The 26,099-nt window shown below is 43.1% G+C and overlaps 1 protein-coding gene across 7 annotated transcripts in view; it reads left to right on the top strand.

Annotated features, from left to right (window-relative positions):
* Positions 1 to 26,099, top strand: part of BCAS3 (BCAS3 microtubule associated cell migration factor) — a 969,760-nt gene that overhangs the window by 471,256 nt on the left and 472,405 nt on the right. For all 7 annotated transcript variants that reach the window (XM_029612008.1, XM_029612006.1, XM_029612007.1 and 4 more), the window contains 2 exons: positions 4,256 to 4,421; positions 8,187 to 8,287. In XM_029612008.1, coding sequence (XP_029467868.1) covers positions 4,256 to 4,421; positions 8,187 to 8,287 — 267 coding nt within the window. The remainder of the gene's footprint in view (positions 1 to 4,255; positions 4,422 to 8,186; positions 8,288 to 26,099) is intronic.

Below are 26,099 nucleotides of genomic sequence, written 5' to 3'. Positions count from 1 at the left end.
TGTGATGTGGGTTGAGGAGGAAGGTTGCAGGTCAGCTGGAGGAACTAATGCTACAGATTTACCTATGCAGTGGAGATGCTAAGACTGAACATGACGGGCAGATTATATAGCAAGGTGTGTGTGACTGAAATAAAACACAGCTTGATAATCAAATTCAGAGAAATCCGGAATTCAAGATACACTCACTATAGCATGAAAATTGCTTCCTTTTAGCCTTAATTACAGAGTGTGTGTCAGGATTATTATTATTTGTATTTATTACTCTCCTGGTGACAAACTCTAGGCGACTTACAAGATTTCATATACAATCCATAAAATACTAAAATAAGTAAAATAATCCTAGAATATAAGATTCCAGTGGGAAAGAGTTGGATGGATGTGAGTTTTTAAGCAGTCATGCAGTGCCGTGCATGCAATAAGGAGTGGGCTTCGAGAAACCTAAAATTTGCACCCCAGTTTGGTCTTTTCTTCTCTACAGGTCTTTGTGAGATCAAAGAGGGGCATAGGATTAGGAAACACTTTTGTGGGAGGTGGGGAAAAGGAAATCATTGAATAAAGTCAAAAGGAGATGTGATGGTAAGTGTACAGCTGGAAGTTAGATATCAGGGAGCTTGGTAATGATGAAGAAAGCACCGAAAAACATGCAACTTTGAGATCTGGGTAGGAGGAAAGGGACTTAAGGTGATCTATAAAAAGGCAAAAATGAAATTCAGCCTATTATACTCTGAGGTGTGGTCTGGAATGTTTATTCATGGATATTATTTATTTTATTTCTACATTTATTGATTACATTATCAATATAAGCTGGCCTATTGTAATATACAACACTAAACACAAAAACAAAACATATAATATTAATGCATAGTAAAAAATATATTGTAGATATCTCACAGCAATGATTAAAAAAAACCCCAAGAACCAAGATTGAACAGCATGAATTATAAATCTAATAATTTAGGGGGAAATAGTCAGTAACCAGATAAATTTAATCCTCATCGGTGAACATTTTTTAATATGACCAATTAAGCCTAAAGTTATCCGGCAATGTATGGCCGGATAAGCAGCCACATAAACAGATATCTTCAAAAGACAGCCGGTTAAATGGCCATCCTTTTAAAAAAAGAAAAAAAAACCCAATTGTGTGTTCCTGGCCCAATTCTCACCCCCACCACAAAATTCTGGCACACACACTCCTCTCCTTCCTCCCCCACCACTGGCCAGGACATCTCCAACTCCTTGAAATTCACTGGCTGGTCCAGTCCTCCCCGCTAAGTATAACACCAAATATTTCCTCCTTTGCACCCTCCCCACACCACCACCTTCCTTCCATAGCCCTCCCACCCATCCAATACCTAAATCGGGACCCCCTTTTTTTATCCTGGGATCACAGTACAATGCGATCCCGGGTGCTGAGAAAGCACAGTTTACATAAATAATATATTTATTTCATTTGAATATTGTTTTCAAAGCCTATTGATACCTATAGCTCTAACACTAAACATTCAAAAGGGAAACTTTGATAAAATGAGGAAAATAGAAAAAAAACTGAAAGGTGCAGCTGCAAAGGTTAAAAGTGTTCAACAGGCATGGACATTGTTTAAAAATACAATCCTAGAGGCGCAGTCCATATGTATTCCACACATTAAGAAGGTGGAAGGAAGGCAAAACGATTACCGTAATGGCTAAAAGGTGAGGTAAAAAAGGCTATTTTAGCTAAAAAAAATCCTTCAAAAATTGGAAGAAGGATCCATCTGAAGAAAATAGGATAAAACATAAGTATTATCAAGTTAAGTGTAAAACATTGATAAGACAGACGAAGAGAGAATTTGAAATGAAGTTGGCCATAGAAGCAAAAGCTCATAATAAAAACTTTTTAAAATATATCCGAAGCAAGAAACCTGTGAGGGAGTTGGTTGGACCATTAGATGACCGAGGGGTTAAAGGGGCTCTTAGGGAAGATAAGGCCATTGCAGAAAGACTAAATTAATTTTTTGCTTCTGTGTTTACTAATGAGGATGTTGGGGAGATACCAGTTCTGGAGATGATTTTCAGGGGTGATGAGTCAGATGAACTGAACGAAATCACTGTGAACCTGGAAGATGTAGTAGGCCAGATTGACAAACTAAAGAGTAGCAATCACCTGGACAGGATGGTATGCATCCTAGGGTACTGAAGGAACTAAAAAATGAAATTTCAGATCTATTAGTTAAAATTTGTAACCTATCATTAAAATCATCCATTGTACCTGAAGACTGGAGGGTGGCCAATGTAACCCCAATATTTAAAAAGGGCTCCAGGGGCGATCTGCTAACTATAGACCAGTGAGCCTAACTTAAGTGCCAGGAAAAATAGTGGAAACAATTCTCAATAGAGCATATAGAAAGACATGGTTTAATGGAACAAAGTCAGCATGGCTTTACCCAAGGGAAGTCTTGCCTCAGAAATCTGCTTCATTTTTTTGAAGGGGTTAATAAACATGTGGATAAAGGTGAACCGGTAGATGTAGTGTATTTGGATTTTCAGAAGGCGTTTGACAAAGTCCCTCATGAGAGGCTTCTAAGAAAACTAAAAAGTCATGGGATAGGAGGCAATGTCCTTTCGTGCATTACAAACTGGTTAAAAGACAGGAAACAGAGAGTAGGATTAAATGGTCAATTTTCTCAGTGGAAAAGGGTAAACAATGGAGTATCTCAGGGATCTGTACTTGGACTGGTGCTTTTCAATATATATATAAATGATGTGGAAAGGAATACGACGAGTGAGGTTATCAAATTTGCGGATGATACAAAATTATTCAGAATAGTTAAATCACAAGCGGATTGTGATACATTACAGGAGGACCTTGCAAGACTGGAAGATTGGGCATCCAAATGGCAGATGAAATTTAATGTGGACAAGTGCAAGGTGTTGCATATAGGGAAAAATAACCCTTGCTGTAGTTACACGATGTTAGGTTCCATATTAGGGGCTACCACCCAGGAAAAAGATATAGGCATCAGTGGATAATACGTTAAAATCGTCGGCTCAGTGTGCTGCAGCAGTCAAAAAAGCAAACAGAATGTTAGGAATTATTAGGAAGGGAATGCTTAATAAAACAGAAAATGTCATAATGCCTCTGTATTGCTCCATGGTGAGACCGCACCTTGAATACTGTGTACAGTTCTGATCGCCGCATCTAAAAAAAGATATAGTTGCGATAGAGAAGGTACAGAGAAGGGCAACCAAAATGATAAAGGGGATGGAATAGTTCCCCTGTGAGGAAAGGCTGAAGAGGGTAGGCTGTTCAGCTTGGAGAAGAGACCGCTGAGGGGAGATATGATAGAGGTCTTTAAGATCATGAGTGGTCTCGAACAAGTAGATGTGAATTGGTTATTTACATTTTCAAATAATAGAAGCACTAGGGGGCATTCCATGAAGTTAGCAAGTAGCACATTTAAGACTAGTCGGAGAATATTCTTTTTCACTCAACTCACAATTAAACTCTGGAATTTGTTGCCAGAGGATGTGGTTAGTGTAGCTGGGTTCAAAAAAGGTTTGGTTAAGTTCTTGGAGGAGAAGTCCATTAACTGCTATTAATCAAGTTTACTTAGGGAATAGCCACTGCTATTAATTGCATCAGCAGTATGGGATCTTCTTAGTGTTTGGGTAATTGTCAGGTTCTTGTGGCCATAATAGCTACATGTTGATGGCCCTATTAGGTATTCCCGCGCGATTCAGAAAGCAAAATGTGCAGCCAAGCCGCATATTTTGCTTTCAGAAATTAGTGCCTACCGAAAGGTAGGCGCTAATTTCTCCGGGCACCGGGAAAGTGCACAGAAAAGCAGTTAAATGCCTTTGTTTACAGCTGGGTGCTGGAGTCAGAGGTAAAGTGAGTTGATCAAGGTCTTCAGCTCGTGTCCCGGTACTTCTCCTGAACCACACTCCAGTGCTCTAACTTCTTGGCCCTGCTTATTTTACAGATGTATCTGGTAGAAAAGCAGATTCAGCAGCAGGAATAGTGAAATCATACCCCTTTCATTTTAGGGCAATACTAGTTGAAGTTTTTGTCCAAACTAGATGTGTGAACCCTCTTCCCCCAAAACTACATCAAATTCTATTTAAAATGTTTTTGAATATTTACAAATCCTTTTTTCACAATAGTAGTGTGTGTGAAACAGGAAAGCATGTTTGAAGAATGAACATGTTCTGTGTCCCTCCAACAACTGAAATGGTTATACAGCAGTGGTAGGAGTTGACTTTCTGTTTCTCCCATCAGATCAATGCAAACAGTTTGTCGTGGAGTCCCTGTACATCATTAGTTGCTACGGCACATTAGTGGAGCATGTATTGGAACCCCGGCCGCTCAGCACTGCCCTGAAAATCAGCGATGACACCCCTCTGGAAATGGTGACATCTCCCCGAGCAAGCTGGAGTTTGGCGAGGTATGCAAGATTGTTTGGAGGGTGGGCAGGGTCATTTTTAATACACACAGGTTATAGAAGAAGTTCCCAGGGCAGGAAGACTATAAATCAGAATTTCACCTGAACGAAATAAGATTGGACATGCTCAGATAGATACTTTCCCTGTGCTGCTTGTATTGTTCAGACACAGGTAAGATGAAAACAGCTCTTTAAGAATTCCCTATAAGAAGGTGCCATGGTGGATACTCTCACCTGTGCTTAGGTTTGCCAAGTCCAGCCAGCTTTTGATCGCCCACAGCTTGCTTCATATGGTGATCCAGTGGAAAGCAAAAACCTGCTGTGCTTTCTGATCCTCTAATGGCTTTTTACTGAAGAAAGTTTAACAAATAGTCCCTTGGAAGTGAGTGTGCTGGGTGGAATGGAACAAACAGGAATCAGTCTGAAATTATTCTCAGTAGTTTCTAATGATTTTAAAATCCCCTTGCAATGAATTCTCTGGGCATTATTTTTCAGGGCTCTCTGTTCTTGTAGTTGACTAAATCAGTATTTGATTGCAAAAGCTAAAGCACTAAGCCTAAAGACAGCAAGGTTTTCCGTGCCATTATTATTGATAGAAGCAAGACTGGAAAGAAAAGCAAACACCAGTGAATGTTTTGCACAATTTCAACAATATGGAGTCCTGGGAATTACAGCTCCTAGTTGAGGGCTGTTAATGTTTTTGGTATGGGTATGAAAGCCCAGTAAATCTAGAACCCTACAAGTAAATACAGTGAAATCTGGATTCCCATGATTGAGTTGTTTGAAAACTTGATCCCTAAATACAGTGTACTTCCAAGCAACCCAGACTGGCCACTGTCAGGGACAGGGCACTGGGCTCAGTGAACTCTTGGACTGACTCTCTTGTGTTTGCTTATGTGTGCAGGCCATGGTGGTATTAGTAATTCAGCACACAGGACATGACAGGTTTCAAAGCCATTTCATCAGGTATATTGGTTTGACTGGAAATTGCCAGCCTTTCTCTGGCTAAAGGTGAGCAGGCTTCCACAGCAAGTGCATTTTTAACAGAGTTAAAAAGAGGTGCTCGTAGGGGGTGGGAGTGTTTAGTTTGGGGGATATAAGTAGCTTGTGTGCATATCCATTTCCCAATATGTATGTGCTATTTTATCCCTGATCAGCCACCCATGCAAACAGCAGGTGTAAAGCACGTAGGCGTTTTCAGCACATGTACTTTGCTAGCCTATTGTCAGAGAGGAGAGTTTCTCTTGGTACATTAGCTACAAATTATGACCATTAAAAGTGCCCCCAAACAGGTGGAATATAATGAAGAACATAATACTGTCAATAAGGAAAGTTTAATGCAAAAGCATTCTGTAGACTATAAAACATAACTTTAATTTGTGTGTTGTACAGAAGATAGAATAACTCTACTCACATAAAAATGGAAATGTTAGGTACAGTCTAAAAAAATGCAGTACTGTCTGCAATAATGGAAAATGCCAAAGTCCCTGGTTTTCCTCCCATTCCATGTCTATAAAGAATCTCAGTGATTCAGGCCCAATGTACTGAAAATGCACCTCTCAGAAGTATTTTATTTTGAGAATAAAACAGGTAATATTATAATGCCTCTGTATAACTCTATGGTGCGACTGCAACTTGAGTATTGTGTGCAATTCTGGTCAATGTATTGCAAAAGAAATATAGCGGAATTAGAAAAGGTACAGAGAAGGGCAGTCAAAATGATAAAGGGGATGAAATGATTCCCCTATGAGGAAAGGCTAAAGAGGTTAGAGCTTTCAGCTTGAAAAAGAGACAGCTGGGTGGGGGGGGGGGGGGGGATATGATAGAGGTCTATAAAATGAGTGGAGTGGAATGAGTAAACATCAATCAGTTGTTTACTCTTTCAAAGAGTACAAAGACCAGGGGGGACACAATGAAGTTACTGGATAATACATTTAAACTAATAAGAGAAAATATTTTTTTACTCAAATGCATAATTAAGCTCTGGAATTCATTGCCAGAGGATGTGGTGAAAGATATTAGTGTAGCTACGTTTAAAAAAGACTTGGACAAGTTCCTGGAGGAAAAGTCCATTAACCATTATTAAGGTGGAGTTACAGAAATCCATTGCTTATTCTTGGGATAAGCAGCTTGGAATCTCTCTATCCCTTGGGATCCTGCCAGGTACTTGTGACCTGGCTTGGCCACTGTTGGAAACAGGATATTGGGCCTCATGGACCTTTGGTCTTACCCGGTATTGTGAGTCTTATGTTCTAACTATACGTCACTATAATTTGTTGTTAAGTCAGTAAAGGTATTCTTGCTGTGCAATAAACCATGCTTGTACATTGTTACTGATGCTGCTCTGTTTTAAGATTGTCTAGAAGGTCTTGATTCTTTATTTTTATTTATTTTATCTGTTTGTTTAGCTCATGCCTTTTCATTGTTAGTCAAGGTGAGTTACATTCAGATATTTCCCTGTCCCCAGAGGACTTACTCTCTGTTTGTGCCTGAGGCAATGGAAGGTGAAGTGAATTGTCCAAGGTCACAAGGGGCAGCAGTGGGATCCAAGGTCACATTTCCATCCTTCCTAAAAGTGTCTTATAACTTCAGATTATCAGCATATATGATACTCATTTTACAGAGATATCTAGTTTGAGAAAGAGGGAAGGAAAACATAATTTAGAAATAATTTAAAGGTTAATGATTATGTTGCTGTTTTACATTCAAATAGAAAAGAAATGAGAACCAAAAAGATGCCACCAATCAGTGGACATAATTTGTTCGTATCATTGTCGTCATAAATAAAGGTGTCAATTGATGGCAGCACATGAGATCCTAGAGCTTTCAATTCATTACAGATTAGCCCTGACAAATGTCTGCTGGTCAAAATATGTCTTGGTACATTTTATTTACAATTTTATAAATTGAATATCCAAAGATCTATGCTGTGTACAGAGTAAAACAATCATAACAAAAAGAAAACATGGAGCACAGAATAAAGCAATAAGATAGAAGACAGAATAAATGGTACTTGAACAAACATTAGGCTGAAATGCCACCAAGCTCTGGATGCTATTCATAAACCTGTATAAAGAAATGAATCTTTAGGCTCTTCTTGAAGGTAGAAAAAGATACCTCATTTGTTAAAGATTGAGGGGGGAGAGGGTTCCAAAGTAATGCTCCAGCAATAGAGAAAGTATAACCTCTTGGATTGGACTCCTTGGTATGTTTTCTAATTTCTACATTACCTATACCACAGAAATAACTAAGGCGCTTCTCCCAGTCTGTGTGCATGGGAAACCAGCTTAACCAGTCAGGCCTATAATTACATGACATGCTTGAGTGCACCCTGTGGAGGTAATTTTCAAAAGCATTTACAGGCTTAAAATTGGGCTTTACATGTGTAAATGCAGTTTACCTGTGTAAGTGGGCTTTTGAAAATTGCTACAGTCTGTGCCATTGAATTGTCCATAAGTTTTATCTGTGTACATGAGCTTCCTGGGAGTGTGCAGCAAAGAATGTATCTACTCTTTGGGATGTGCCAAACTGGCCACTGTCAGAGACAAGGATTTACCTTGGTCTGACCTAGCCTGGCACATGTAATGTTCTTATGCAAAGTGGCTTCTGGACTCTGTTCTCTACTTTTATCTTATGCTGAATATATTTGATTGTATTTTAACATGTTTCCTTGTCTCATTTTGATTGCTCTTCGAGCAGCTTTACAGCTACAGTCTCTTTTGCCCTGTGTTGATTCACACTCTTCCTGTGCTTGTGATATTTCACCAGAACCCCTCAGTGGAACGAGCTACAGCCGCCCTTTAGTGCAAGCCACCCTTTGATTCTCGCGACAGATATGGTGCAGTATTGTCAGAATCTGCTTGTCGGCAGTAAGTAATGTACCTTCATTTATCTCTTCTGCACAGTGCTTACATTTGCAAACATTGTAGGCAGGTATTTTAGTTAGCAGACAGCTACTTAAAGTTTGTGGTGGACCTTAGCAAGTGGTAGAATGTGTACTGCTTTAGGTGTCTCTGTTTTTCTAAAAGATGACAGAAATCAATATTTCTTCTTCTGTTTCTGGCATTTCAAAATCATCCTGGCTTCTGTTTTGTTTTGGATTTTGGCCCTGTCTTTCCTTTATGTCTCCACGTCTTGCTTTTCTCTCTCCAGATTTTTTTGGAATTCATGGGTAAATACTTTTTCTCCTAGGACAACAGGTAGGATGGTAGTCCTCACAGATGGGTGACATCATCAGATGGAGCCCGGCACGAAAAACTTTTATCAAAGTTTCTAGAAGCTTTGACTGGCACACTGAGCATGCCCAGCATGCCTCTATCCACGCATTCATGCGAGGTCCCCCTTCAGTCTCTTTTTTTCCGCGGTGTAGATGCCTCGTGATTTTGGAGCTCAGCTTCACAAGAGTCTTTTTTTCTTGTTTCGTGACAATTTTCTCCCATCCAAATGTTGGGTCCCCCCTTCTTCGGACGGTGTTCCTTCCTTGTGCAGTAGGTTAACTTTTCTCTGCGGTCAATTCCCGGCATGTTGCTTCTCGGTGGCCCCCAGTCATCGACTGCTTGCCAGTTGTTTTCTGTTTTCATGGCGGCATCCGGTTTTCGCCGGTGCCCCCAGTGCCCGCGGACCATGTCCATCATGGATCCAAATGAGGTTTGTATCCTCTGCCTGGGGGCATTGCATGCGTTCGAGGGTGTCAGCTGTGTGACCAAGTGACCCCCAAGGGCTGTCGTGCATGGCTCGATAAAATGTAGAAACTTTTTGGTTCCAAAATGTCTGCTCCTTCCACGCCCGATTCAGAGTCATTGACACCCAGGGGTCGAGGGGAACCACTCGATACGCTTTCCCTCTCTTCACCCCCGGCGGCATCGACCAGGACTGAGGAGATGGTGTCTGCTTCTCTATGGTATCGCCACTTTCAAGGACATCGAGATCCTCAGCTTCCTCGGCGCCGGGGAAAGACTGGGCCAAGCATCTTGGGAGATCCTGGAAACACAGACCCCGATCACTGTCGATGCATGGCGCCAGTTCTGGTGCGGCACTGGTGGCTGCCGTGCCACCACTGAAGCAACCCTGTGGTGCCAAGGCCCCATCTTCTGACAGACCCGGGAGTCCCAGGAGTTCTCCACTGATACCGGTGCTGGGCACCGTGCCTCCGAGGAGGCTCGGGTGATGCCTCGTTCCCCCTCCATCAGTCCTGTCTTCACAGGACTTCCAGGAGAAGTTGGACCACAGGTTGCAGAGTGCGTTGCTTCGAACCCTATGGAGCATTGAACTGCCCCTGCTGCAACCCCCATACCGGTGCTGGAGCCTGTGCCATCTATCTTGGTGCTCCTGCTCGAGAATTTGGACGTGCCTTCATGATGCAACTGGTGCCTGAGGATCCTTCGGTTCCCCAACAGTCACAGATGCCCCCCTCAGGAGTGATCCCCATCATTGGGTATTCCAGGGAGGAAGACATGCCCCGGCTGCCAGTACCTCAATTCTCTGAGCCTTTGCCCGGCCATCCAGCTTCTAAAGACCTCTGGTGCCCCCACTGCCACCAGGGCCATCAGTTTCCTCGGTGCCTTCGAGACCCTCGGTGCTCAGGTCCAGGGATTTGCACAGACCTCATCTGCGCAGGCCCCTTGGGGATCTTGGCGAGGAGGAGGATCCATATGATTATGGGGAGATGACTCTTCCAAGTCTTCCTCTGAGGTCTCTGACGACCCCCTCTTGGAACCTTCGCCTCCGGAGGAAAGGCATCGGTCACCCTCGGAGGAACTCTCCTTCGCAGGTTTTGAGCGGGCCATGGTTGAGGCCATCCCCTTCCAGCTCCTCACGGAGGAGGATGCACGACATAAAATGTTGGAGGACCTCCAATTTGTCAATGCCCCAAAGGAGATAGTGGCTGTTCTTATCCACGACATTTTTAAGGACCTTCTCCTTCGGATGTGGGAACATCCAATATCCATCTCTCCAGTAAATAGGAAGGCGGACGCCACCTACTTGGTGCAGAAGACCCTGGGTTTTGAGAGATGCCATCTCCCTTACCAGTCTGTGGTAGTGAAGTTCGTTCTCAAAAAGGCCAAATGCTCCCGCACCCATGCCTCGGCCCCTCTGGGGCGAGAACATAGGGAGCTCGATGCCTTTGGTAGGAAGGTATTTCAGGGCACCATGCTCATCGCCCATATAGCCTCCTATCAGTTGTACATGACCCTATATCCGGCACAACATGGATTTAGAAAATATTTCAATACTGAGACCCTATTAACTACATTACAAGATATTATCCTCAGAGGAGCCGATAACAGCCAAACCTTCTTCCTGGTCATGCTAGATATTTCTGCGGCATTTGATACAGTTGACCATAAAATCCTCCTAGATAGACTAAATGAAATAGGCATCAAAGACTCCGCACTGAAATGGTTTGACTCCTACTTAAAAAACAGAACCTTCAAAGTAAAATTTCTCGATAATGAATCCCAACCAATTGATCTTCAATATGGAGTACCTCAGGGATCCTCCCTGTCTGCAACTCTTTTTAATATTTACATGCTTCCATTGTGCAGTATTCTATCCGGCTTCGGTTTAACACACTTGTCGATGCTGATGACGTTCAGATTTTAATTCTTATCGAAAAATCTATTGACCTAACTGTTAAGCTCTGGGATATATATCAATCTGCCATTGAACAAGTATTATCCCAAATGAATCTTTCCCTAAATACAAATAAAACTGAAATTCTATACATCTCTCCTAAATTAAGCAAGGCAAAGGAAATTGAAATTCAAGAAGCCGCTAAAAATTACCCCATCTCCCTGGAAATACGAGATCTAGGGATCTTCTTAGACTGTGAATTCACTATGAAAACATGTGTTAAAAAAATCATTAATGATTGTTTTAAATTAAATATCCTTAAGAGATTAAAACCTCTTCTATTCCCAAAAGATTTTAGGACAGTTTTACAGGCACTTGTTCTGTCAAAATTGGGCTACTGCAATTCATTATTTTTAGGCCTACCAGCTAATGTACAAGACCATTGCAACTTCTGCAGAACTCAACAGCTAGACTTTTGACAGGAACTAAAAGCTCTGAACATATTACCCCAATATTAAAGGACCTTCACTGGTTGCCTGTAAAATATAGGGCTCAGCATAAAATCCTGTCCCTAATTCATAAAACGCTCTACAATGATAAAATTGAATGGTTAACTTCATCACTTCATTTCCATATCCCATCAAGAACCACCAGATCAACAGGTACAGGGATGCTAACAATTCCTTCCCCTAAAATTGCCCATCTAAATAATGTTAGAGAAAGAACTATTTCTATTGCTGGGCCCCAACTATGGAATTCCATCCCACAGGAATTAAGATTGGAAACAGACATTAAATTATTTAAAAAGGGCATTAAAACATGGCTATTCAAACAAGCCTTCCAGGTGCTACTAACTTAACGATTTCAGATTTCTGAATATATATCAAGGTAATGTATATTTTTTTATTTATTATCTCTACTCTTATATACTTCCTCACTATCAGTTTAAATATTATGATTATTTAGTTTACTATTTTATTTAGTTTAATATTTTATTTTATTTATATTATAAAACTATGTATTTACTTCCTTTTCTCTTTTGGAAATGCAAATATTTTTAAATGAATATTTGTTAGCTACTGAAACCAGTTTGATATGTTCGCATGAAAAATTCGGTATATAAAAATTATTAAATAAATAAATAAATAAAATGACCCAGTACAACCGGAATCTGTGGAAAACAGGTCCAGGAACTTGCAGAGCGCCTACCACAGCAGCAGCAGGAGTCATTGTCCGCTATCACACAGCAGGGTCTTGAAGCCGGTAAACACGAGGTGAGATCCACCTATGATGTCTTTGATGCAGCAGCCAGGGTGGCCGCCATGGGCACCGGTGCCAGTAGGATGCCCTGGCTCCATGCTTCCGACCTGCACCTAGAGGTCCAGGAGAAGTTGGCTGACCTCCCCTGTACAGGAGAGAATCTTTTTGGGGACAAGATCAAGAATGCGGTAGCTCAATTGAAGGATCACCATGAAACCCGTCAACAGCTATCTGCCAATGCTTCGGGCCCGCCGTCCTCTGTCAGGATGTCTTCCCAACCAAGTTCTAGGAAGTCCTTCTGTCGGCAAAGGAAGTATTATCCCCCCGCCTCCCGGAATTGCACGCCCTGTGCTAGTTCCAGGGGCCACTCCCATCAACAGCGAACTCCTAGAACCCAGCCAGCCTCCCAACAGGCCCTGGCTACGGGATTTTGACTGGAGGCGAGGGAGCACGAGCCTGCGCATCGTATCCCTGGCACTCGATCCTCTAGTGGGAGGCAGACTTCTTTGCTTCACCCATCGCTGGTCGATCATTACCTCGGACCAATGGATCCTCTCCAAAGTTCGTCAGGGGTATCAACTAAATTTCAGAGAAATCCTGGAGGACTTTCTCCCATGTCCATTGTGGGATTCGTTCTCCCAGCAGGACATACTTCTAACAGAGCTCTCCATCCTCCTAACGACGGGAGTGGTAGAACCCATTCCCCGTCATCAGCAGAGTCGGGGATTTTATTCACGGTATTTCCTGATACCAAAGAGAAGTGGAGGTTTGCGCCCCATTCTCGATCTCAGGGCATTGAACAAATTCCTCCGAAGAGAGAAGTTCAAAATGGTTTCTCTGGGCACTCTGATCCCCCTACTCAGGAAGAGTAGGGGGATCTCTGCTCCCTTGACCTCAAGGATGCCTACACCCGCATTGCCATCTTCCCCAGACACAGGAAGTATCTTCACTTTATGGTAATTCAGGCTCACTACCAGTACAGGGTGCTGCCATTTGGTTTGGCCTCGGACCCTCGCGTCTTCACCAACTGCCTAGCAATGGTGGCAGCGCATATCAGATGCATTGCAGTGCACGTCTTTCCTTATCTAGACCAGCGGTTCTCAGCCTTTTTCCCATCGTGACATACCTGACAGGCCACGCTCACATGTGTGACACATTGCTCATTACAATTTACGGCGGAAATAAAAAGTAAAGGTCTGTTAATTATTTTTATTGTTTAAAATGACACGAGGAAAAGATACATATTCTGTCTGAACAGAAATTGCATAAATAGTAAACATCCCACACCAAAACAGCACCAATTTCCAGCACTTAAACAATAACCATCTTACCTAAGAAAAGGCAACACTGAAATATTACACCAGTCCTTAAGACACCAATACATCTCCTATTAGGAAAACAGATCAAGTCAGGCTGCTATACAGCCCTACACAGAAACTACACGCCAGCAGAAAACCTCACCCTAATTACATGTGCTGACCCTCACCTAACAAAGAATAAAGAGACCAAAATGCATAACAAGAAGCATGCAGAAAAAACTGAATTGGAAACTGCAACAAGCCAGAGTCTCTGTATGCAGTGTAATAAAGGAAAAAAGAAATATCACCCATCCTTATAAAACAAATCAAGAAATTTAAAATCAGTAGCAGTAAAACCATACTAACAAAAAGAACAGATTATTTTGAAACAGCTGATGAATGGAATATCCAATAATTAAAAACTCATATAAAAAATTTCTAGATACCAATAAAATATTTCAAAATAGCAGACACAAAGATCAAGTAATGAAAAATAAGGATACAAAAATTTTTTTGCTCTGCATATCTGGAAACATTTGATATCCAGGTGTCCTGAAATTGTTTTGAATTAGCAGAAGGAGGGGTGGTTTGCTTGAACTTTCTCCTCTCTCTCAGTCACATACCAGTGCTCTCTCTCACACTGGCTCTCAATTACACACCTATACAGACATGCTCTCAGTCACTCACATATACACATGCTTTTTCTCTTACTTATATAGGCTCTTAATTACACATTTACACACATGCTGTCTATCTTTTCACGCTTACACACACTCAGGCTTTCAATCACACACATACATGCTGTCTTTTTCTCTCACACACAGACTCTCATTCACATGCTTACAAACATGCTCTCTCTCATTTACAAACAGGCTCTCAATCACATACCATGTTTTCCTGAAAATAAGACAGTGTCTTATATTAATTTTTGCTACCAAAGATGCACTAGGCCTTATTTTCAGGGGATGTCTTATTTTTCCATGAAGAAGAATTCACATATATTGTTGAACAAAAAAATGAACATTTATTATATTCTGAATAGTTGTCTGGTTATGCTGGTTTGTGATGACAACTAACTGTGAATCCTGCAGGGTAAAAAAATCACAGCTGCATGCTCTGGTGTTCTGTGCGACGGGCTTGCTCCCAAATAAAAACTTTGCTAGGTCTTACTTTCGGGGGAGGTCTTATATTTAGCAATTCAGCAAAACCTCTACTAGGTCTTATTTTCGGGGGATGTCTTATTTTCGGGGAAACAGGGTACTCACATGCTCCCTCACCTAAACCATCTCTCAATCACACACACACACACACACACACATGCTCTCTCTCTTACTTATACACACAGGCTCTTAATCATGCATACACATGATTTCTCTCACACACAAAGGATCTCAATCATACACACATACTTTTTCACACAAACAGGTTTTCAATCACAAACTTACACATACAGGTTCCCAGTCGTAAACTTACATTCATGCTCTCTCTTTCACAGGCAGGCTCTCAATCACAGACATACTCTCTTTCACATATACAGGCTCTCAATCACACACACAGGATCTCAAACACACATGCTTGCTTGCTTGCTCATTCACTCTCTCTCCCTCACCCCCCCCCACCCCAGAACTAGCGGTAGCAGCAGCCTCCTCCCAACCCTAACCTCCTTCATTTTCAGCCCTCGCGGAGGAGGAGTCCCATTGGCCGTGAGGGTTGACGCTCTTCTTCTTTTTCCTCCTAGCCGCGCTGCACATTCTTCAGACCGCGCTTCTCTTCTGTTCTTCGGGCCAATTCTGACTACACTAGCATGGTCTCTTCTTCCCGCACACGCACCCGATGCTCACCACTTCCTCTTCCGGGCCACGGGGGGTGAAGAAGAGACCATGCCGATACCGCTGACTCCAGCTGTCCTGCCGCGTTCCACCCGGGCTGACAGCATTTTAAGCCCGGGCGGAGGAGGACCGGGGAGCAGCTGGGTCAGCGGGAGATTGGGAAGTGTGGCGACACACCTGCGTGTTCTTAGTGACACACTGGTGTGTCGCGACTCACCGGTTGAGAACCACTGATCTAGACAACTGGCTTGTCAAAAGTGATTCCCACGTGGGAGCACTGAGCCCTTTGGCCCTGACGATGCGGGCACTGCAATCTCTGGGTTTTGTTATCAACTACCTGAAGTCCCACCTCTGTCTGCCCCCTAGCTAGACTTCATAGGAGCCAGGCTGGACATGGCTCAGGAAAAGCGTTCTTGCCCCGTGATCTAGCCCTTGCCCTATCCTCACTGGTGCCTCCTTGGTGTGCCACAGTCGGTGCATCACTGCCCGTCTACTGCTTTGCTTGTGAGGCCACATGGCAGCCTCTGTTCATGTTACCCAATTAGCCCACCTCTGCATGCACAGGGCACAATGGATGTTGCAGTCACAGTGGCAGCAGGCATCCTAGGACCTCGAGGCCTGTGTCTGCATCATGCAACCTTTGAAAGTCTCTTTGTCCTGGTGGGAGAAGCAGAATCCCCTTCCAGGCTGCCCCGCCTCAAATAGTACTTACTACCAATGCCTCTCCCCAGGGCTGGGGGGGCCCATGTGGACAGCATCCATACGCAGGGTCACTGGACCGCTAAGTAAGCTCTGTGCCGAATAAACTTCTTAGAGCTTCGGGCAATTCGTTATGCTCTTTGGACATTCGGAGACCACTTGTACCACAAAGCGGTCCTGATTCGAATGGACAATCAGGTCGTGATGTGTTACATCAACAAGCAGGGAGGCACGGGGTTGTTCCTCCTTTGTCAGGAGGCTGTGCAGATCTGGTCCTGGGCTCTGTTACAGGGGATATCTCTGCAAGCAGTGTACCTGCCCGGGACGCTGACTGGGCTGGAAGACACGTCTAAGCTGCTCTTTTCAGCCGCATGAGTGGTCACTGAACCCAAAAGTGGTAGCCCAGATTTTCCATCTGTGGGGACCTCCAGATGTGGATCTCTTCGCCTCCCCGTACAACTGCAAGGTGAGCAATTTTTGCTCCCTGTTCAGAATGGACGGCCGTCCATTCTCCGATGTACGTGTACCCTCCTTTCCACTCCTCCTAAAAACTCTCCTGAAGCACCAGCAGGACCAGGGGACCATGATCCTCGTGGCGCCCTGCTGGCCCAGGCAGGTCTGGTTCCCCTTCCTTCAGGATCTGTCAATCAGAGATCCCATCAGCCTGGGGATTGCGCCCAATCTGATAATATAGAATCAGGGCATTCTGCACCATCCGAGCCTCCGGGCATTGGCCTTGACGGCCTGGATGTTGAGCGTCTAGTCCTTCAGGCCCTGGACCTCTCAGAAAACGTCTCCAAGGTGCTGGGAGTTTTCAGAAAGCCTTCCAACAGAAAGTCTTACAGGTTGAAGTGGAGGAGGTTCTCCGCTTGGTGTGAGGGGCTTGGCTTAGATCCATTCACCTGCCCATTTCCAAGATTCTTGCGTTACTTGTGGCACCTTTCCGAGGCCGGGCTTAAAACCACCTTGGTCAGGGTTCATCTGAGTGCGGTTAGTGCTTACCATCAAAGTGTTGTTGGCGCGCCCATCTCGGTTCAGCCTATAGTAGGTCACTTTTTACGGAGCCTGCTTCAGCTAAAGCCCCCTCTGCAGCCCCCTGTTGTCTCCTGGGATCTCAACATTGTATTGGCACAGTTCATTTGTCCTCCTTTTGAACCTATATGCACCTGTGACCTGCCACCAGGAATAGGAAGGTCCTATTCCTGGTGGCAATTACTTCAACTCGTAGGTAAGTGATCTTTAGGCCTTGGTTAAGTACCCACCCTACACGAAATTCTTTCATGATTGTGTGGTCCTGCGTACACATCTCAAGGTCCTGCCTAAAGTCGTGACTGATTTTCACGTCAATCAATCCATTGTGTTGCCTACCTTTTTTCCAAGGCCCCATTCCCATCAAGGGGAACAAGCTTTACATACATTGGATTGCAAGAGAGCTCTGGCCTTCTACTTAGAACGCTCAGCAAGCCATGGACAGTCCACCCCACTATTCATATCTTTCAATAAGAATAGAATGTGGATTGCAGTGGGTAAACAGACTGTATCCAACTGGCTAGCAGATTGCATCTCATTCTGCTATGTACAATTGGGTCTTCAACTAGAATGCCGAGTTAAAGCTCACTCTGTGAGGGCTATGACAGCATCAGTGGCCCACTTACAAGCAGTTCCCATCACTGAAATCTGCAGGGCTGCAACATGGAGCTCCCTACAGATGTTCGCCACCCATTACTGCTTATACAAGGATGGTCGACAAGACAGTAGTTTCGGCCAATCTGTCCAACGCAATCTCTTCCAGACTTAAACCCAGCTCTTCCTACCTAAGGCCCCCTGGTTGAGACTAGACTGTCTCCCTACCATCCAACAGTACCTCAGTTGTTTTTGTTCGGTGCCTGTTGGTCTTGGTTGTTGCTGAGAACAGCCTGGAGCTTGGTATTCACTCATCTGTGAGGACTACCATCCTGCTTGTCTTAGGAGAAGCAGTTACTTACCTATAACAGATATTCTCCTAGGATAGCAGGATGTTAGTTCTCAGGAAACCCGCCCGCCACTCCGCGGATTTGGGTTTTCCCCTTCGTTTTCTTATTTTATTTTTCGCTTATATTTTTCTATGTTAAGAGACTGAAGGGACACCTCGCGTGGAAGCGCTGATAGTGGCATGCTGGGCATGCTCAGTGTGCCAGTCAAAATTTCTAGAACCTTTGACAAATGTTTTCTGTGCCGGGCTCCATCTGATGATGCCACCCATCTGTGAGGACTAATATCCTGCTGACCTTGGAGAACACCTGTTACAGGTAAGCAACTACACTCTCCTAATATTCTTTTCTCTTTAGGGAAGGACTACCAAAATGTTACAAGGCCTGCATGACATACTCTACTCAGAGAGGCTTAAGGAACTGAACCATGCACTCACTTAAAGCCAGGGGATGCAATAAAAATATTCCCATGTTTAGCAGGCTTCAGTAGAATGAAAGGAGGATTTGTATGTTTAAACAGCAATTCAAGGATAAAAGATCATGATATGACATTGGAGGGTGGAAGGCTCAGAGAGCGAGGGGTATTGGACTGGGGATGGTGGGAGAGGTCATAACTGGGATTTAGGGAATGGGGGGGGATCAGCACTTGCTATCAGGGAATATGGAGTGAGGTGGCAGGGTTCTCCCTTCCTTTTCGATCCTTTCTTTTGATTACCATGGAGGGCAATCTGTTAAGGTAGAGATCAGTATTCAAAAGCCATTTAGACGGATAACTGAAAAGTTATCCGACTAAATGGCAAAACCAGCATATTCAGAGAGTTATTCAGCTAAATTGTAGCCAGATAATTCAGGTACGTTCCAGGGGCAGGTGGGAGGCATTTCAAGGAGGAGCAAAGTTAGCCAAATAAGTTAACCGCCTAACTCCGATATCCAGAGGTAGCCAGTTAACTTATGTGGCTAACTCTGGTCATGCCATTGACCTGTCCTAAAATTAGCTGGATAAACATATCCAGCTAACTTTAAGATAGCTGGGTATATTCTGCAGTGCAATCGCACTGCTAAAAATACAGTACTAGTTAGCCAGATAAATTTATCTGGCTAACTAGCCAAGCCACTCAGTGGCTGAATATTGCCCCATAATGATTTGATGAGTATGTGTGTTCTCTGCATATCATTAGTTCATATTTTAATGCATGCATTAAGAAATATACTCTAACTTTGGCACATGTTTAATACATAGGTCCTTTAAGCATGCAGATCAGAGTACAGGTAGGGAAGTAGCAGGTAAAACAAATTTAGGTGTGTGGGAGGGAGGTTTGACCTGAATGCTGGACTAATTTTAGAATTTATACGCTCAATCAAATAGAACATCAGAGGTCCATAAAAGGAAGAATTCAAAGGGCAACATGCACAGAGTTGCAGTACAACTGCATGAATCTTCCAAGAAGGGACAGAATCAACCAATGTGGAATTACAGCAAAGCTCAGACGTATTAGGCAGATTGGATGGGCCAAATGTAGAGCTGGCTCTTCCATTAGGCAGACTAGATAATTGCCAAGAGTGCAGCAGTATTGGAGGCAATTCCAGAGACGAGCTATGCAACAACATACAGGGTTCTGCCTGACAACTCTATTGGCAGTGCTCTGAATCTCGGGCAGCAGAGAACTGTTTCCTTCTGCAGTCCCTCTCCTCTCAGGCAATGTGCAGGGAATAGGACAGGAGGATTGAGGCTAGAGTGGACAGAGAAATGTCATTGTGCTTCTTAATCCAGCCCCTCCCCTCCTGTTGTACAGGTAACAGGAGGAAATGAGTGAGTGGAAAGAGCAGAGGAAAGCAAAGAAGAGCCATTGTGATCCTTAATCTAGTCCCTCCCCGCATGTTTCTCTGTTCCTTTCTGTTGTGCAGAGAACAGAAGTGGAAGGGGTAAAACTAGAGTGGGCAAGAGTTCAGGATTTCTTTTGCATATTTTGAATTTGTGGTCATTTATTCTATAGTTGGTGAGGGATTCTCTGTGTTCTTGTGTGTGTGACCAATGCTGTATTCTGCTAATGTGTAATTTCTGTGTGCTCAAGCTTGTTCTGTTTCCCAATAGAAGTTGTATTGCTGCTAATAAATTTGGATTTTCAGCCAGCCTTTCCTGATACTGCTCAAGATGGTTTACAGAATTTTTACAATTCAAGTATTTTACGTCCCTCCCCAAAGAGCCTACAATCTAAGTAGGTGCTTGAGACAACTCGAGATAAAGTGACTTGCCTACAGTTGCAAGGAATGTCAGTGGGATTAGAACTTAGCCTGTTGCTTTAAACACTAGGTCGTGTGTTTCTCCACTGGGAAGAATAGTAATTCTGTTCTAGGGTCCAGTGTAATGTTTTCATTGATATTTTTCCTAAGTATGGTTATTGCTCTTTGAGTTTTGGGATTTAGTGCTCTTTTGGTATGGCAGGCAGGGCCAGCTCTACCATTAGAACGCATTATTGGACATAAACGCATACTTTTTACTCCTGGGGGATTCTGTGTAAAAAAATTTAAAATTCTGCACACAAAAACTTAAAATTCTGCAAACTTTATATTGGTCAAAATAACACAATTTACATGACAGAAAAAAGTTATTACTTAGAAATGCAGAATTTTAAATATTTTGAGCTGAATTTCCCTAGAAATTCACTGTAAGATTGTCCTTTCCACTCACTCTCCCTACTCCCCTGGCCACTTTGCCCTCTCAAGCCCCAACTCTTCTACCTGCCAGTATCTCTCCCCTCCACCTCTAGGCTCAACCCCTTCCACTCTATCGCCAGTCCCAGAGTTTGACCCCGTTCTCAGTACTGCCCCTCACACAGGCTCCCTCTGTCCCTCCCTTTCTCATACACATGCTCCCGCTCTCTAGTACACACACACACACACACACACACACCCTCATACAGGCTCCTTCATTCTCTTGCACACACACATCCCCTCATACAGGGCCCCTCTCTCTTGCATACCCACCCACACAAGCTCCCTTTCTCTCTCACACATACATCCTCACACAGGCTACCTCTGTCTCCCTCTCATGCACCCCTTCATACAGGCTCTGTCTCACACATTCACACAGGTTAGCACCCTCACATACACCCAATCCCTTTTTCATACACACGAGCTCCCAGTCTCTCACACACATACACACTCCTTCACAATCTTCTCATATAGGCTCCCTCTCTCTGGCACCCACACTCAAGCATCCCCCCCCATGCTCTCTCACCTCCCATGCTCTCTCTCACACCCTCCTGCTCACCCCCCTGCTCTCTCACCCTCCCTTCCCCCCCTCCCCTCCACTCTCTCCCCTTCCCCTCGCTCACACCCCCTCCCCTCTCTCACATCCTTCTCCTCTCTATCTCACACACACACACACACACACATTCACTCTCACCGGGGCTTTCATCTTCGCCGTGAGCGGAGTGTGTCCTGCGACACACGAGGGATTTAACCTTCTCCGCGATCAGCGCACCGGGGCCTTCATGTTCAACGCGAGCGGAGTGCATCCCGCTTCACATGGGGGCCTTCATCTTCGCGTGCTCTGTTCGCGGCATGCTGGGCTCTCCCCTGTCATTTTCTGCGCAGAATTTGGCAATTTTGTTCTGCAGTAGCACAAAATTCCCCCAGGACTAACTTTTTCTTTGAACTATGCATGCTTTTAGCGTGGGTAATTCTCAATATTTACTCATCTAAAGGGCTTTTGAAAATTGTCCTCCCTGTATCCAGTAATGTGCTTTTACAGGATTCTTCTGAGAGGGGTGGTGGAGAGATCATAATAATTGTTGAGTTTAATTAACGTAGGCCTATAGACCTGAAAGTTAATTTGGGGGGAATGGTCACAAGGCTGAAGGTTTGCCTAGGGTGCCTCATACCATGCGCTAGTCCTGGCCAAATGGTGTGTATTTACTGATCTGCTAATATGTTGTTGTGCTGTCCTTTATAATAGCAACAATGTTAATAGTTACTAACATCACACCAATCCTCAAGGATTTAAGAAATGGAGATTAATAACAGAGGCAATAAAACTGTAAATTATCATTGTAAGAAGAGATGGATACACCAGGAAGTTACTGGGAAGAAGAAATATTTCTTGTGCCACCTTAATGGCAGCATATGGAAGCTGATAGTGTCTTGATTATGACCACTCCATTGCAAAAGTGCATTCAAAAGAAAGCACCTAGCACAGGAGCCCTTCAGATGTTTTATGTTCAGTGCTGCAACTTTTGCAGATTTACTCACCTGCTACTAGAAATTTGCAAAGCATATAATTATTAATAGTATGAGTTCTCTTCTTTTAGCATTAACCCAGAAAACATGGAGCATATTGATAGGAAAAAGTGCACATTATAGTAATCACTGGCAGCAGGAGATGGGAAGTCAGTAAAGAGGGAAGCTTTCCCCACCCTCTGCTCATCAGAGCACATGGAACGGGTACTCTAGGAGACTCCAGAGCAAACCAAGGCCCTGGCCTGATTGACAGTGTGGAAGATGCCAGTATATTACATGACTCAAGCGATTAAATATGCAAAAAGTGGACATCTGGGTGAAAAGAGTCGAAGTCTGAAGCCTGCCTGGTAAAAGCAACCCTGGCGCCAGATTAGTGCTCCTTTCTCCACCTGTCCATCTGTTGCATGGCTTCTTTATAGATTTTAGTTGTTAAAATGCTGTTCTGAAAGCTAAGCAAGGTTATGGCACATTTCATGGACAGTTTGATGTAGGCTTGCTTTTCTTTCTCTATTTTGTTTCTAGATAACATTTGACTATTTAACCCTCCCTCCTACAGTTTTAAGGTATATTTTAATCCTAAAAATAACTGCAAGCTATAGCATCAACCCCAGGTCTCCCTAGAAAAGTTATGCACTGTTCCATGGCTGATGATATCATAGTTGTTTGGAATATATGAAAACCAATCCAGAACGGGAGCGATGTCACCTAAGAGAGTCTGACTTTGATATTGTACTAACCCAACTTTAAAATAATGAGCTTTGCCATTCATAACTTCTCTACACTGTATCCTAAACTATTGTCCATTCTAAAATGAAATCATTGCTCCTTTCCCTAGATAAATGTTTCTCTGCTTTCCAAACAAGGTATTCATCTTCAGAATAATTAAAATACGCGTCCAAATGTCCTTGTCAAATAATAAAACAGTCTGTTTCATAACTGACCACATCAGAGAGTTATTTTTCTTCATTGATTTTTTTAAACATTTCAATTAAACTGTGATATCAGCTATGGCGACAATGTGAGTTTGGCCAGTTTAGGAGAGAGAGAAATTTAATGGGACAGCTTTCTTATTGCTGTTTAAATTAAAATAGGCTGTCAAAACTGAAAAGAGATAAATGGCCAAGAATTTATGTATCTATCTAGTACTTAAGCTCAATAGTCCACAATATTGGTAGATGTACAAAGGAGCTACCAAAAGGTAAAACAATGCAGCAGACTATTACAGAGTATAAGTTACAAATATAAAGTAAAGAAATGAATGATACAAGTCCTGTTAGTTGTTGTGAGATTTTGTGGAAATTTCCTAAAAGAAGATTTTCACATTCATTCAGTATGACTTCTTGTCACACATCCTTAAGTTCCAAACAGATATTTAATTCCTTAGGGTCAGTCTGAAATTATAGGTGTGGAGTACTCCTTTGTTTTATTTGGATCTGTGAATGCAGCAGCACATAAACTTGTGAGCTTGTAATTAAGAGTTCAAAAACAATGACGTAAATGAAAATAGTAAAGCCGTGAGGCATCCTGGGATGGGGAGAGCAGGATGTCAGAGCTACCTCATGATCCGCAAACATAATAAACATGGGACAGTCTGACAAGCAGGATTCTACAGTCATAACAAAACAGCTTCAAAATAACAGGATGAAACAGTCCAGAGAGAGGCAATCAAAATGGTGTGGGGTCTGTGCTGGAAAACTTATGAACGCAGACTGGAGGACCTAAATATATACTTCCTGGAGGAGAGGAGAGATATGATACAAACTTTCAAATACCTGAAAGGAATTAATGGTGTATAAAATTATAACCTTTTACAATGGAAAGGAAGTTGTAGAACTAGGAGTCATGATATGAAATTCCAAAGCGACTCAGGAAGTATTTCTTCACAGAAATAGTGGTGGATGCATGGAATACCCTCCAGGAAAAGTTGGTGAAGACAAGAATGGTAATGGATTTCAAAAGGACATGAGATAAGCAAAGAGGCATGGTTTAAACACAGAGCAACTGTAATTACTAGAGATTGGAAATGAAATAATGGGGTAACCTGTGTTAACTTTAGATGTAACATTTCTGCATAGGAGTAATCTGCATAGAGCAGCAGTTACTATTGTAAGAAACTTGCTGGGCAAACTGGATGGACCATTTGGGTGTTTATATGCTGTCATTAACTATGTTACTATAATTCTAAACCTCTTAGCAAAAATCCCCAAACCTCTGAATAAAGGCTGAATGTATCAAGGTGAGAGAGGACTTTGGTTCAGGGTCTGCACCAAAAGCCCTAAGAGATGAGATTTAAGGACCTAAATACAGATACCATAGAGGAGAGGACAGATGGGGGAATGGTAGAGACATTCAGATACTTCAAAGGTGTAAGCAATGCACAAGAACCAAACATTTTTTCAAAGGAAAGAATGCTGTAGAGCAAGAAGCTCCAAAGAGGTAAACTTGAGAACAACATCGGAAAATATGCCTTCAGACAAAGGATGTTGGATGTATGGAACGGCCTCCTAGAGAAGACGGTAGAGACAAAATGGTAATGGAATTCAAAAAAGCCTGGTATCAGGGCTGGTGCCAAGAGTATTTGGTGCCGTAGGTGAACCTTTAGTCATTCACCCTCTCCCTCAACGTATCTCCAGCACAGTGCTCCCTCCTATCAACAATAGTGGCTTCAATACAGAATTCCCTTCTTTGGTGGTATTGGCTCTGGGATTTTGCCACCACAAAAAATTTGGTGCTCTAGGCAATAGCCGAGTTTGCCAAATGGAAGCACCAGCCTTGCCTGGGATAATCACAGAGGGCCACCAGTAGTGCAGAAATGAAGAGAAAGGTCCTTATCTGCTGTCATAGTCTATGTTCTCCTAGGACAAGCAGGATGGTAGTCATCATATATGTGTGATCTCAAAGAATCTAGAGCTTTCAGCGTGCCCTATTGAGCATGTGCAGCTTTAGTCATCACCCTGACCTCTAGGCAGAGTCCCTCAGTCTCTTTTTTCCCGTGGAGCTGTCGTCTCACAGAGTCTGAGCTCGTTCTTGGGTTTCTTCTGCCCATTCTACTTACCAGCCATACCTGGGCACTCTTCCCCAGATCTTTGGTTGTCAGTGGACGACAGTCTCTTTCTGGAGGGCTTTCGGGCCCCAGTTTATGTTTTGGTTGTTTCTTCACATAAGAACATAAAATATTCTATACTGGGTCAGACCAAGGGTCCATCAAGCCCAGCATCCTGTGTCCAACAGTGGCCAATCAAACGTCACAAGGACCTGGCAAGTATCCGATCATTAGATAAATCACAAGCTACTATTGCTTGTTAATTACCCTAATAGCAGTTTATGGATATTTTCTCTAGGAACTTATCCAAACCTTTTTTAAACCCAGTTACACTAACTGCTGTAACCACATCCTCTGGCAATGAATTCCGGAACTTAACTATGCGCTGATGGAAGAAGAATTTTCTTCGAATTGTTTTAACTGAGCTATTTGTTATCTTCATGGAGTGCCCCCTAGTCCTATTATCTGAGAGAGTAAATAACTGATTTACATAAACTTGTTCAAGACTTTTCATGATTTTGTATACTTCTATCATATCCCCCTCAGTCGCCTCTTCTCCAAACTGAACAGCCCTAACTTCTTTAGCCTTTCCTCATAGGGCAGCCATTCCATGCCCCTTATCATTTTGGTCACCCTTCTCTGCACTTTCTCCAGTGCAGCTATATCCTTTTTGAGATGCAGTGACCAGAATTGCACAAGGTATTCAAGGTGTGGTCTCACCATGGAGTGATACACAGGCATTCTGACATCCTCCGTTTTATTTGCCTTTT

Source organism: Rhinatrema bivittatum, chromosome 8 (genome assembly GCF_901001135.1).
Source record: "Rhinatrema bivittatum chromosome 8, aRhiBiv1.1, whole genome shotgun sequence".
Classification (NCBI taxonomy): Eukaryota; Metazoa; Chordata; class Amphibia; order Gymnophiona; family Rhinatrematidae; genus Rhinatrema; species Rhinatrema bivittatum.
Note: the sequence above shows the minus strand (reverse complement) of the source record. Positions and strands in the feature narration are given on the sequence as shown.